At 39.8% G+C, this 15,566-nt stretch overlaps 1 protein-coding gene across 17 annotated transcripts in view; it reads left to right on the plus strand.

Annotated features, from left to right (window-relative positions):
* ARPP21 (cAMP regulated phosphoprotein 21) overlaps positions 1–15,566 on the plus strand; it is a 188,458-nt gene that overhangs the window by 54,427 nt on the left and 118,465 nt on the right. For all 17 annotated transcript variants that reach the window (XM_019508962.1, XM_019508970.1, XM_019508974.1 and 14 more), the window contains exons 8-9: positions 1,010–1,069; positions 2,502–2,642. In XM_019508962.1, the coding sequence (XP_019364507.1) occupies positions 1,010–1,069; positions 2,502–2,642 (201 nt within the window). The remainder of the gene's footprint in view (positions 1–1,009; positions 1,070–2,501; positions 2,643–15,566) is intronic.

Raw genomic sequence — 15,566 nt, forward strand, 5'->3', positions numbered from 1 at the left:
TGCGCTATAGAAATTGATCTTGACTGTATAAAGAAAGTTTTAATAAAGATCTTCGTACACATTTTATTTAAAATACTCATTTTTCCTGTTGAATTTGGAAAAAAATAAATTGCATAGTACCATCTTTCACTGACAGGAAACCAAGAAATAATTGGGCAAAGAGCAGTTTATACATTAAGTTAAAAATCTTTGGGATTTCAAAATAAATAAACTCACATTTCACATTAAAGACAGAAAAGCCCTTGAAGTATCCTATAAGTAAATGGCTTGCTAGCTGGGAGGGGCAGCTGGAAAATGTATTGGGGGGAGTGCAGAGTTGTGGAAAATATTCAACATTTTACTAAAAAATCATAAGTTGGATTCTTAAAGTTTAAAACAGAATATTGTGATTCAGAAAGACTATGGTTCTGCCTCCTCAGACTGCCTTATGTCATTATTTTTAATAAGTTGGGTGGCTGAATTATGAGCCTCACTGCATCCTCTCTTGCTGAAAAATCCATAATGGAATATATTTTGTTTCTATATATTTGTTTCCTTTTAGAGAGAGGCATGTGATTTCCTACCCAAAACAAAGTTCCTATGAAAAATTTCTTTTGGTTGAAACCAGATTTGCCATCAAAAGTCAGCTTTGATGGCAAAGTTTCAACCATTTACTACTCTGAAAAGAAACATGATAAATGATATCTGTATACCTGCAATATCGCCATTCCCCAGTTGTAGAAAGGGACATTTCCCTTAAGCCATTTGAACAGACCTTTGGGGCTGGAAATGTTGCCAGGCATTTGTCCTCTAGGAGTAATGAAGTCCATTTCTTACCTTGTCAGCATGAGTAGAGAGGAGGAAGTATCTCCTTTTACCAGGTGCACCAAAGCAAATATTAGAATCAAAATAGTTAAACCATTTGTAAATAAATAAAGGGATTCCTGTGATTAATGTAAAAGCTACACTGTTGTAGATCTAAAAATATTTTGACAGTTAATCCTTCAAATCACCATGTTTCTCCTTATAGGGACAGAATGATACTCTTGAAAATGGAACAGGAAATTATTGATTTTATTAGTGACAACAAGTAAGTTAAGTTTGTTTATTGGTTAGTTTCTGCTATGTGAATATTTGCATGCTATCGATATGTATTGTGTTCATGAAATAAAAATGCCATTCATCTGGGACAGATACTTGAGTGTTCTAAGTGCACCAGGTGCTGGAGCTTAGCACCTTGCAAGATCAGGCCCTAAATTCCTGACAAATTGCTTTCAGTAAGACCTACAGATTAGCATATGATAGTGTAACAAAAAGCATGACTTTTCATTTTTATTACAGTTCTCTAATGGCTTCCAGCTGGCTTCAGTCAGTTATGCCGAAAAATAATTGTAAAGCTTTCATCGCAAAGGATATAATGCAATCATCCCTAAATAAGGATGTATAATCAAATATTCTATTGCTCAATTTGCTCTTCGCACTACAGTATTTTAATATGTTGAAAAATAAAATTAGACCTCCTTTTAAGGGATAAAAAGCCTTTGTTTTATTCTATGTATTAATGTTTTATGCTACTGGTTTATGTTATTGGTTAAGAACAAATAAAAAGAAAACAAAACAAAAACCCTGACAATTTGATGGGGAAAATAGACATTTTAAAATGCAGGAAAAGGGAAGAATAAAAGGCTTGTCCTTTAAGGATATTAGTCAAAAGCTCATGATTTGGAGGTGGAAAAGTCTTTCCTAATGTGCCTTGCCCAGATGTCCGATGTACTTGGAGGAAAAGTGTAGGGGAGGGAACAAGTACTTCCTGATATCGGCTGATGCTTAACTTAACCCATAAAAGTCTCTGTTTCATTGTTACTGGCCACAGATGTACCCCAGGCCACCTCTACATGTTACAGGTATCATGCAATTAACTGGTTAACTGTGCCGTTACTTTGGGACTAGCTTCATGTGCAAAATACCTATCACGCCATAAAAAGCTCCAACCAGCTATAAAGTTAGATCTCAAAAATGTGTACTAACTTTAACTTGTTGCTACCGAGCTTTAATTTGCACATGTAGCAGCCTCTCCCCTGCAGTTGGAAGCCCCATCAGCTCCCAGGGCTCCCAGATATACAGTGGTGTACCATGACCAGCTGGGGCTGGGAGTCTCAGCCTCGGCAGCTGCTGACTCTGTCCTGGCAGTATCCCGCAGCTGCCAGGACCCAGACCCCAGGCAGCTCACCTTCCAGCTGGGTCTCAGTAGTCATGGGGGTGTAATTGTGGAGGCATAATTGTGTGTCATGGATTAGATCTCATTGTGCCTTTGTGTAAGTCTAGAGGGACCCTGATATTTCCTAAAACGTAGCCACTACAATTGGCTTTTTGCCTTCCTGCAGCAAACTTGTGTATACATTTGCAAAGGGACAGCATTAAGTTAAATTACTGCATATCAAATATAAAAAATCTTCCTATAACATTCCCACCTCTGAGCAATAAAAAAATATAACTGATCAGTGTGTTTTTTTTTCTTCCAGCAATCACTACAAAAAGTTCCCTCAGATGTCTTCATACCAGAGGATGTTAGTGCACCGAGTAGCAGCTTATTTTGGGATGGATCACAATGTGGATCAAACTGGAAAATCTGTAATTATCAACAAGACCAGCAATACTAGAATGTAAGTAGCACCCTCACTGTGCTTTCCTGTTTCCTTTTCACATGAATCAGCTTGTATCACGGCTACATGGCGTTTTTTAAATCTCCGTCTTTTGTAAATTTGTTATCATTCATTCTGATTATGGGATGCTCTTACATTCTAGCGGGATTTCATGGAAAATCATCTGAGGTTTTGAACTTTAGAGCCTCAGTCACCCTGGTTGTTCTTATGCCAGAATCCTATATAATGCCGCTGGAGTAGAATGCTACTTTGCTGATTCCCTAACACTGCTGCGTAGTTATAGAAAGTAATATATTGCTTACAATGTTGCTGGGAGCTGTGCAGGTACTTTCAAATAATGCAGAGATACTGGCAAGGTGCTCCTTTTCTTTATTCAGTGTCTCTCTGCTTTGAAGGTTCCTGTTTTGTCTGACTTGCCTATTTAACATTGGATTTTTTCCACAGATCTTTAGTCTATTGCCAATACACCATTTTGTAATGCAGACTAAGTAATTAGTGCTTTTAATGGGGATTTGGCATGTGGCCTGAAGGTTCTGGGGAATGTCTCTTAAAAACTATTTTGCTCTTGTACCCTATAGTTAGGGAACTTTAAAATACCCATTTGATTTTGATATCCAGGGGCTAAAAGGGGTTTTGCATAAATTCAGCTACAAAGAATATAAAACAATGTGTAATCCCTTTCTATTAAACTTCTTATACATGGCTGTTCTAGGTAACATTTCTTTATAAATTTTATTTTGAAAGCTTGCTATTCAGCTACAGTAAGCAGTTTGGGGAGCTGATCTTATAGCCAGTACTCATGTACATTACCTAAGCTTCTACCAGTAATCCCATGATTTCTGAGATGAGTAAAGGTTGCAGGACTTGGCCCTAATGGCCTGAATTTTAGAGGTACAGATCAGAGGTACAGAAAAAAATTGGGCCACCAAGTTTTAGTAGGTGAGTTATACCATTTCATAGAGAATCCAACAGTATCTTGTGTGTGGATGTATGTGTATGTGGAAAGAAGTCTGAGGAATGAGACCAGTTTTTCGGGATACTTCTGCTTGTTTTCAAACAAGAAATAATTTCTAAAATCCTCTACAAATTTTATGTTTTAATTTTGTACATCTTTCCTCCCCTCTCTACCTACATATAGGTATAATTGTTATAGAATAACAGTGGAAGTAGAAACATCCAGTCAACAAGATAAACTGTGTTGCTAGGAACTTTCAAAATTGTTTTGTATTTTGAGCTTCCTTAGTTGCCTTGACATGCATCTTGTGGACCACTGACAGTGGACTTGCTTTGCCTCACTCAGAAAACACTTTCTCATCAAGAATTAGCTTCTAAACAGCAATCTAAAGTTCCACTGAGTGCATAGGTGAAAAGTTTTGGATTTTGTCAGACCTGGTAGCTCCTATATTGGTGGAGTGAGACGAGAAGGTCAGTTTTGGTATTTGCGTAGCCACCATCACAACCGGCACTAATTGGCACCTTTGCTGGCAGGCTCAGCAAGGGAGGCCAAAGTCTAAATGGGTTTTTCAGGTTGAACTTTCCTTTCAGCTCTGGATGTGTTTTCTGCAGGTTGTAGTTAAGACACAGATAGAATTACTGAGAGAATTGTTCCTGCCATTGTCCCTAGCATACTTGTTTCGTGATTAAGCAGAGAGCTCTAGCTTTCTGCATGGTTAGTCCGTCTCTTCCATGAGCACTGAATAAATGCAATTTCTTTTCTTTTTGTTCTTTTACACAGTTGTTTAATGCAAAACCTCTTACCCTTAAGGGCATATTAATCTATTATCCACTGTACAGTATATGATTTATAATAGTTAGATGTGGATCTAGTGTAAAGCTTTGTAGAACTTGTATTCTTTCCCAGGTGGAGATGGTGGCATACTTGTAAAATTTCCTTTTTTCTTTGAGTTGTGGATTTCATTATCAGGATAACTATGACAAAGGATTTGTGTGCATAGCTTAGAAAGGATTGGATGACACAATGTTGGATTTCAACAAAATATATAAAAGTAAGATATCTTTTTTTATAAAGCAAAAATCATGATGTGCTTTCTTTAAAAGACCAGTACTGTCAAAATGTTTTTGAATAAGAAAAAGCTGCAAATTTAAAATGACATTACAACAAGATGAGAGCAATAACAACCAATCAGTTATTTAGATTAGCTGTGTGAACTGGACCATTTTGAGATGGTGAAATTTAATTTCAAGAAATTATGAGATGCATATAAAGAAGTGCCTATGTCCCATTTACCTATTTCTTATCAACTGATAGTTTTGTATGGGATTTCAACATGATTTTGGGGGGGAGATGGTGACTATGACTACCTGCTCAGGGAGTAGGTAGAAGAAAGCATAACCCAGAACTTTTTCACAGATTGTCCAGAAAGTAGGTCTGGGTATAGTTATAAACTTAATTGCTGTCATCTGAGATACTTGCACAACATCAACAGATTATAGAACCCAGAATTCTGATAGACTTCACAATGATTTGATTTAGAACCTAGTGTTCTCAGAGGAAGCACTTTTACTTGGTTAGAATTGGAACTAAATTCTGGGAACCCTTTGGCCAGATCCAGGTGTGCAGGGGTTTTCCCTTTAGCAACCCCCTATCCAAAAAAAAAACCAACAACAACAAAAAAAACAACTGGGGGCAGGGGAGGAGAGTGGTTCCCTGGCTGCTCTAGCCCTACACTGAGGCACCCTGTGCCCCAGCAGCCCCCTCTGCAGCACGTGGAGCAGCAAGACTGTGTCCCGCTGCAAAACACACAAGTAGTGGCATGCACTGTGGAAGAGGGTAGTGGCTAGTATTTGTGCTGCTGCAAAGCAGATGAAAGAAGACTGAAAGTGATTGAAATATTACTCAGTCGGGTTCATTTTAATTGTGACAATCCTAAGTACTTCTTGAACGTCGCATTAATTTTACTGTTGGCCAAGCCTGATCTAAAGGCCAGTATGTCCAATGACTGTGCACGCCACATATCTGGCTTGAGATCTGGTAATGCCCAGCATTTTTAGGCTCTTTCCAATTGCTGGTGTGGTAGAACCACACAGCCTCACACACTAGATAGGAAAGAAGGCTTGTTATGTCACTTGGAGAATTTACAGGTAAAAGAGCCCCAGAATTGTTTACTGGGCCTCCTGTGATGTGTGTGGATGTTCATATGTGTTCCTGAATAACCCTACAGGACATATTTCAATTACTGCTGTGTAGGTAAAGGTGCTGTTATGTCTTCCTGTGGTGGAGCGATGGCTTGTGAATATTCTGCTGCTGCCTGACTCCCACAAGAGTTAAATACAGACAGTGTCTCCTATCATATGTGGATAGGGTCAAAATTCTGGAAAAAGATCAGAGTAGCAGCCTCTCCTTCCTCTTGATAACACCAGTTTTGATGAGATGGAATAGAAACCCTAGAAATGTAGTGTTGCAAAGCTAAAAAAGAGGAGCTGTTCAAGAAGAGCTTGGGTAAGCATCACCTGGGATAATTTAGAAACAGTTCATCCTGAATCTATTTCAGGCATTAGGACAGATGACCCTTGAGTTTCCTTCCAGTTCTATTATTTTATGAATGATATTGTGGGGTGAGAGCAATAGAAATTTTAAATTTTATTATCTCTTGGCCCTCGGTAAGTCCATTGAATTTCAACATGTCAGTGCATGTGAAGATACTTGCTCAGGGAACAGAAATTTGAAGAGCTGTAGAGGTGGAAGAGATTTGCAGCTGCGCTGGGAGGGACTATAGAAGAAACATTATTTCTGTAACATCTTAAATTGTAGCTTTCCTAGATAAATGAACCATAGTGACCAATACACATTCCCAGGATCTGATTCTCTTTGGGTTTAAGTTTCTTTAGGCTGGACCACTGAACCTCTGCAGCATCTCACTGAAGTCTGTTCCAGTAGATCAGAGAGCATAATCAGGACCATGTGATCAGCTTACATTTGGAAGGCTGTCTTTGTAATACAGTACTTTCTTATCATTAAAAAGCTTATATTATGTAAAGCAGAGTTCATAATATTAATCACTTATCGTAGAAATGATAACACGCATAGAAGCCACTTCTGATGATTTTCTTGGGACCTTGTTGCATGTTACTGTGAGCTGCATAAACGTTGATCAGCTTAGTCACACCTTCCATTTGAGTGGCCACACCTTAATGGAACAGGACCTGAGTTATGTGGACCAAGAGATAATCCTGCCCTGGAGTGGTATAACTGTGCTGGATAATGAGTGTTTTAAGCTGCTTAAAGATGTTAATGTGGGGTTAAGAGCTCCAAGATCCGCCCAAATTTAATGCATAACAAGGCCCTTAGTGTCATAACTGAGCAAGTCATTTTAAAAGCTACAACAGAAAACTTTCTTAATTTTATCTTCTGTAGTCCACATGAGAACCATGAACAAGAAAGAAGTTTTCAGAAGTGTGGGTTTTCGAAATGCAGCTAGTGGGGAATCCCCTACTTTGTTAACTATGAGAGTGCTGTTGTGACTCCATTATATGTATATTTGTCTGTCATCTGTGTGTGTCTGTCATCTGTCTAAAGACATAGCTAAAATGTATAGGCCACACAGGCCAGTGCAATATGATATAAGCATGACTTTGACATGGAGCCAGTATTTTATTTAGGATGGCCTAAATGAGTGCCAAAAATAATGCGCCATCACTTATTTTGCCTGACATATTTTATGGGGAGGAAAATAGAATACTTTAGAGAACATTGCAAAGGCCGTTGGTATTTTTATGTCCCAGTATATTCAGACTGATTACCCTAGTGATGATAGGTTATAATGGGGGGGCAGAGATGTAGGGGAGGTTTTTAAAGGTGCTTGATAACAGCAGATTTTAATTCAGCTGTACAGTCTATCACATGCACATCACCACATAAGCAAATAGGCATTCAGGATGTTCAGTACCTGTAAAATGCAAGGGCTGTATTTATAAATTTTCATCCATTTTGAGGGCATATCACATCTCTTATGAAATCTTTACATTTATATATACAGTCACCCTTTCAATCGTGATTTTTGTAATATATTTTTTTAGAATAGCAGGGTAGTGTGCCTTGTAAACTCTAAGAAAACAGCCTAACAGAATTTTTTTCTTTATTATTTATTCTGCTGCTATAAATCATTGTGTTTTTAGATTTATCCTATTGATAGGGCTTTTGTCTCTTTGGCATGAATCCAAACATTTGAGCAACACTAGCATATGCTATTTGTATTTAATGGGTTCCTGATAATCTAAAGCTGAATTGGGTATGATCAGTGTTGTATTCCATCTAGACTAATCTATCTTCTTTTTATCCCGGTAGCTTGAGTCACAGTTCAAATCATATTAATGTTTTCCATCCCAGAAAATATAAAAATCCTAAATAGTATTTTCTGACTAACCTGCATTTTTAAAAGCATTCTTTGCATATACAACATCCATTATGCTAATATATTTGTCTGGAGCTAAGTTTGGCATATTTATTGTGCTATGACTCTTAAAGAAGTAAAGAACCATTGCAACATGCCTATAAGATGGCACTTGATAGAAGTAGGGATTTAAATATTCTTAACAGACTCTCCCCCCCGCCCCCAAACCCCCATAAAGGCAGGCCAAGAATACTGGTGTTTAAAATATACTGTTTTTATATTTATATGATGGAACTGATTATGCTAAAGGTGGTTTCTGTAGCTAAAAGTTCTGACCTCTGGGGTGTACAGGAAAGTGTGGGTTTTTTGTTTTCTCTTTACTGAATAAGGCATTAATTATTACTCAATTTAGGTCACTTTTATGTCTTTAAGCATGTATTTGGTAGATGAAAAATATGCAGACAAAAATGTTTCCATATCTTTTGGATTTGGATTTATATTGGATAGGTGAATGCGCATTTCATGTTTGTTACGAATGGACATTAATTACAGCAATGCATTATCAGATAGGTAGAGGCACTGACATTTCATGGGAACACAGTTACTGTAGCAAACTCTTTTGAAGTATTACCATACTTACTTGCATATCACATGCGTCCTTTTCCCTTTAACTCAGCCGTCCAAAATTGGGGTGCATGTCTTAAGCAGGGAAGCTGATTTCTTTTTTTCTTCACTGGCAAAGAGGCATGCAGGCAGTGTGCTGTAATAGCTACCAAGATGGCTGCCACTTGTCTCTGGCCCAGCCAGCAGAAGGAGACAAGTCCTGTATTAACCCTCTCCCAGCAGTAACTGTTGGCTGAGCACTGTTGCTTGTGCTTGAAAGAGCAGTTGAGCAGGCTCAGGTGAAGTGAGCTGCTGCATACAGTTACTTCTGGATACTCTGTCACTCAGCTGGTTATGACTCTGGAAAAATCTTTTTTTTTTTCTTCTATGTTCTGCCTCCCAAAAATAAGGTGTGTATCTTATGGAGGGGGTATGGTATATGAGAAAATATGGTACCTTACATCTGTCTTAAAGTCACATTATCTTTATGAGAACAGAAATGATTGAAGTACTGACGTCACAAAGAATCATTGTAATATGAAGCATAATATGGTAGAATACTCATGTAAACTACACTTCTATTTTTCTTCCTGTGGTGGTCTGCATGAATAGGTAACCTGAGGCTTGTATCTTCAAGGAACTAGGAGCCAATTTCTCTTCCTGTGCCCTGCACAGGTTTCTTTTTCTAAAGTTCCTTATACTTTTAATGCTATTTTATTTCTAAGATTGGTATGGCTAATAACAGCTAATGTATACAGTAACTGTTGCACAATTGGAACTCAGGGATTCAAATCCAGTATGGTAACTGAGAAGTATCTGTGCAGGGGCTGTCTGTGACATACAGAATCAGAGTGCAAGGAATTCCATAAGCATGAAATAACAGCTACTGCACACTTGCATTGGTTGACTCATTCTACTGTGGTTGAATATATATTCTCACATTAGCACTATTCAGTGTATTTTTGTCTTTAACAATAATACAGTCCAATAAAGGAATTGATAAAACAATGAAGACAGGCAAACCTAATGTTTAAAAGAATGGGCCTTCCACATGCTGTAGCTTTGATGGAACTAATGGATTGCAATTCTTAATGGATTTCCTTTTATAGAGATTTTTCATACAAAATTGCTTCTAGTGCAAAATAGTTAGAGAGTCACTGGGAAGTAGAAGAGTGGTGGGAATATCTCAGACTAACTATAGAGTAGGATTTAGGCATCACAGTTTTCAGCATTGCAGTACTCTGCCCCTTTAAGGGAATCCATGGCCCTGAATTAGGCAGCTAGGATCTCTGGATCATTTATGGGGAGAGTTGCATACCTCAGAGTGAGGTTCGCAAATAGCCAGTGTGCTGAATGGGGAACCACCTAAAATAGCCAGTATAAAAGTGAGATGGCCTCTGAGATTTGGGCATCTCTGGGATTTAGGCATGTTACTCTGGGTTACAAGTAGGCATTTCCTTTCATATGAGGTCCACATCCCTGAACCCGTTAGTGTAGTTGCACCCTTTTTTGACACCAAAGAGAGCCACTAGAGAGGGTGACATTTTTGCCTTTTTCCCAGTATCTTAAGGATTAGAGCACTCGCTCAGAAAATGGAAGACCCAAATCCATTCCACCTGTTTCTGAAAGGATTTAAATTTGCTTCTCCAATCTCCCATGAAAATATTAGGCTATGGACTATTCTGGATTGAAGCACCCTCCACCCCTCCAAATGAAGCTATGCCTTCACACACAAAAGAATTTGAGAAACAAAGTTCAGGCAAGACTTTGTAGCTTACTGGGTGAGGCACTCGCCTGGTAGGAGGGTCACCTATATTTTAGTCACTGCTCCAAAGACTGTTTAATTTTTTTGTAATTCAATGACTGATAAATAGCCATCAGGGAAATAGGGATTAAAATTCCAAGGTGAATGCCCTAGCCACTGGCATAGAGTTTGTATTCTCTCATTTGTCCAATGGATCTCAAATTATACCTTGCAAATAATGTTCCTTTTCAAACAGCTCCAACAGGAGGGAGTCTGAGTACTTCTCTCTTTTCCCGCAATTCCCCACCAGAATAGTTCATAGCTTGATGGTTAGAGGACTCTGTGGGGAATTAGGAGATGTGGGTTTGAATCCCCTTATACAGAGGATAGAATTAAAAAAACAAGACCTCCTGGATCTTGGGTTACCACCCTAAGTTCTGAGCATTGGGTAAAGGGGACACGTTACCTTCTCTGGGTTTGTGTGTGTGCGGCTTGATTTCATAAGCATGCTCTGACAACACCAACCATATCGGGCCACTCAGCCAGTATAGGCACAGTAATGCCTAGTTTGTGAATCCCAACAAAATTTAGGCATAAGGTAGGTCAGGGTTGTCCAACTGGCAGCTTGTAAGCCTCATGCAGCCTGTGAAGGTTTAATTTCCAGCCCTTGGGCTCCTGCCAGCCATTGCTCCCCACCTTTGCTCTGGTTTCATCAGCAGCCAGGGTCTCTAGATTTCCCCTCCCTCCTTCAGCTTCTTTTTCCTTTTCCTGTCCCAGGGGGTGGTGCAGTGTGGCACAACCTGCAGTGCTAGGAAACACAGGGCACTTGCGTTGTGCAGTTCAGTGAGGAGCCTGTGGGCAGAGAGCTGAAAGCATGGTGGGGGCAGCTGCACATGCAGTATACTGCATGGGGGGCCTCTGGCTTCTGCCAGTACAGCCTATGCAGCATGAGTTCCCCACTGGTTCAGTCCATGGAGCATGCGATCTCCAGCCACTTGGTAGTTGGACAGCCCTAAAGTAGGTAATGAGCTACTCAACCAGATGAAAACTGAACTTTTAGTCAAACTTCAAACATTCCTGGGGAATGTTAATGTTAAAAATATGCATGACTATGGACTTGAAGTGCTTCCAAGGTTAGGTGGCACTTGAGTCAGAGGTTGAAGTCTGTAATTTCTCTTTGGATGCCTAAAGTTGGGAGGCAGGCTTTTAAGCATCAAAGTCCTTCTGTAGATACACTTGTCTGCCATATGGTAGATAGTATGTTTTATGCAAGAATTTTGTAGCATCTACCAAAGGAAGACGCACGTTCTTATCCTTTTTTATAGATGGGAAAAGTGGAGGCAAAAAAATCCAAAATGTCCACTTCATCAAGATATTTATAATTAGTTAAACTTAATTAATGGAACAGCTAAAACTATAGCCAACAGCTTAATAGTTAGTGTACTGTTAAAATCTCTATCTATGTATGTGTACAAGTGTGTATATGTGTGTTGAATGCTTTAAAACCTTGTTATGCAAGTTCTTCATACAATGCCTGAAACTAATCTAGAAGAAAAGATTTCCAAAAAAAAAAAAAAGAGAGAGATAACAACATTACTGGCTTTGTAACTTAGTTTCTTTAACAACTTCTCCACACCAATAATTTCAGTCCTGTGGCCTTTCTTACCAGGATGAAAGATGAAAAATTGTGGCATGTAAGTTAAACTTGGCCCTTAGATTCAGGGCTTTTACTTATTCCAGTCATCAGAAGCCCTGTGCATAGATCCAAGGACAGAATTTGTTCTGTAAATGAGACATTAGGGTTAATGAACCACTTTTAATGATTTCATTATTAATTTTCAGTCTAATATAATTTATCTACACTAATTTGTTTGTAATTTAGGTGGACATGTACTTTTATGGTTGTTTTTATATTGTAATGAAGTATTAGTTAAACATTAATTGGAGGACCGATTAGTCCTCAGTGTTAGTCTTTGGTTAATCCTTTTGGTCACACTACTTAAGGATTTAATTTGTCATAAACTCAAAAAGCTGTGCCTGGTCAGTAGTTGGGAGATGGAAAACTTCCAAAGGAAGCACTGCTTCAGAAAGCAACTTCGGTAACTCAGCTGAGGGAAGGCTTTGCTTGAATCAGTAATAACTAAGATCTTAACTTGAAACATGTCCTTAGCTGTGTCTGAGAAAAGTGGTATTTCTCCTATCTTATGCCTAGCACTTTCCAATAATTGTACTGTAGAACTGGAAATTCAAAATTTCCACTGCATTCCCTCCTGAGAAGTGGCTACACTTAGTAAAGGGTGAAGTAACTGTTTTAAATTCAGGGCTTTATTTGCAAAAGCCCTGCATTTTATTTATTCTTAAATCAGTGAGTGGACTTTTGAAAGTCACCAGATTACCCTTCTCCCCATCTTTGCATTCCATTTTGGTGTAGGAGGTATGAAGCCTTTATTATAGGTTTGTCTCTCTGACATGATGCACCAGAAACAAGAAAAACATTTCTTTTGAACAATCATTGTTTCTGCACTGTAAACGAAGGAGATTGCTGCTGTTATGTCTGCAAAGTGGATTTGGAGGATTGTCACAGGGAAGGTACTAACAACCAACTTAACTCTTCAAGCCAGTGAGTGCTTTTGGAACGGTTTCTGATGTCTGACTTCCCCTGCCAGAAATGAAGAAATTATTCAAGGTCTGAAGTAGAACTAATCACATAAATTTATTATCTAACACAGTTTTAATTTGCATGCAGAAGGCATTTCTAGAGAACTAATGGTTTCTGCATTAGCCAGTCAGCTTTTTGGGACTAGGCTGCCTTTATTGATGATTTTCAGAGCTTTGATTAATTTTTCTTTCTAACCTTTTAATTTTTAAACTCATTAAAATGTATATTTAAAATGTAATTTTAAATATATATTTGCAGTTATACAACATCCTAATTTTTAGATGGTTCCAGACTCTGCTAGCTGGAAATAAATAGGTGCGGCACAAAAATGTTTAACTTAGATAGATATTCTGAATATTAAGGGCTAAATCCAAGCCAGAGGAGGGCAAAGTAGATTCTACCAACGCAGAAATAATCAGTGCCCAATCTTCCAGACTACAGCAGAACAACCTTGTGGCCCTTTATGCTGAATTCTTTCTATGTGGGCCTAATAGCAGGTGCAACATAGACGTGCTGTTCTTTTTTCTCTTCAGCCTTCTTGCTGTGCACTAGCATGGACACAGAACTAAACTCCTTGGCACACAGAATGAGGATCCATAGCCCATCTTCCAGAAATCTTTCCTTTGTCTTTGTCAGCTGCAATAGTTCCATTATGTTCCTGGTTCATGTAGATTATAGCCAGAGTTTAAAATTTTGTACCTGCAGTTCTGGCCTTAATATTTTTCTTTACTCAGGGGAAACTTTCCATTTTTTTTTTCCTTAATATAAACAGTGGATGCCTTTCTGGAAGTTTTGTTTCATCCAAACTTGAATTATGTTTTTCTGATACCTGAATTAGTACAGCAAATAAGCAAAATTTAATTGTCTGAGACAGATGATCTAAACTCTATAAATCTATGGAAAACTTCAGGATTTGGCCCTCTGCTTGAGCCTAAAATTAAATAAATTATTGAATGTATTGGAAAGTCCACAGCACTTGATATTAGAAAGAAATTTGGAGATGAGCAATGGATCTATTTGTTTCATCCTTCCGTCATTGAATTCACATTGGTTAAAAATGGGAGTGGGATCAGGGTTATTAGCAATTACGCTAAACACTAATAAATCAAAGGTCTGATTATATATTTGTCATGCTGGGACATGGATGGCTATGGCTGGGGCCACCGAGTGATCAAGGTGATGACCAGGGTCAAGAGAGACTAGCAGAATCCACGGACAATCCAAGGCAGGAAGCCAGGAGGTCAATCTTAGCTCGCTGCTAGACCCCACTCTAAGTTAGGAAGCCAAGTAGAAAATGGACTCTGAGAGCAAGCCGGGTCAAGATGCTATGAGGTCAAGCAAAGAGTGGAATTAGAGAGCAAGTTGAAGGGAACAGCAAAGTGATGATACTAAGATGTGGGGAGAAGTGGGCACGATAGAAGGGAGGAATAGGCTGCAATCGGACCTAGACAGGTGTGGTCAAATGAGAACAAGATGGGTTTCAACACTGACAAGTGCAAGGTGATGCACCTGGGGTGGGGGAAGAACTAGCAGCATACCTACAGGCTGGGGAACTCCCTTCTCGTCAGTGCAGAGGCAGAAAAGGATCTTGGAGTCATCATTGCTGCCAAGATGAACATGGGCCGGCAGTGTGGGGATGCAGTCAGGAAGGCGAACCGCACCTTGTCATGCATTCACAGATGCATCTCAAGCAGGTCCAGGGAGGTGATCCTCCCCCTCTATGCGGCACTGGTCAGGCTGCAGTTGGAGTACTGTGTCCAGTTCTGGGCGCAGCACTTCAAGAGGGATGTGGACAACATGGAGAGGGTCCAGCGGAGGGCCACTTGCATGATCGGGGTCAGCAGGGCAGGCCCTACGAGGAGAGGCTAAGGGACCTGAACTGTTCAGTCTCCACAAGCAAAGGCTGAGGGGGGATCTAGTGGCCATCTATAAACTGGCCAAGGGAGACCAGCAGGCAATGGGAGAGTCCCTGTTCCCCTGAGCACTATCAGGAGTAACAAGGAATAATGGGCATAAGTTGAGTGAGAGTAGATTCAGGCTAGATATCAGGAGACACTACTTCATGGTCAGGGTGGCTAGGATCTGGAACCAACTTCCAAGAGAAGTGGTGCTGGCTCCTACCCTGGGGGTCTTTAAGAGGAGGCTAGATGAACACCTTGCTGGGGTCGTTTGACCCCAGTACTCTTTCCTGCCATGGCAGAGGGTTGGACTTGATTTGCTCAGGTCTCTTCTGACCCTACCAACTATGAAACTTGAAATCAAGCTGAACCCTGTTGCCCAGACCCTGCCTTTCCTGCCCAGGGGTTTACATGGGAGAAGGAGGGTTAGCTGATCCTGACTAGCCACTCCAGTGACGGGGAGTGGAGGGTTAGTCCCTGCTGGAGGCTTCAGGCCAGCCTTGCCCAGTCTGGGTGCTCTGCTATGGAGTGGCAGGCCTGGGTGAAGCCAAAGCCCCAAGTTCAAGACCACAGCCTGACAAGATATCCCTATGCAAATAACATTGCTTCCACACAGGTTACTATTCTTTTTCCCCTCCCTTCTCTCTTCCCTCCTCCCCCCCCCCCCCC

This window comes from Gavialis gangeticus, unplaced genomic scaffold (assembly GCF_001723915.1).
Source record: "Gavialis gangeticus isolate Ggan-Ray unplaced genomic scaffold, GavGan_comp1, whole genome shotgun sequence".
In the NCBI taxonomy this organism is placed as follows: Eukaryota; Metazoa; Chordata; order Crocodylia; family Gavialidae; genus Gavialis; species Gavialis gangeticus.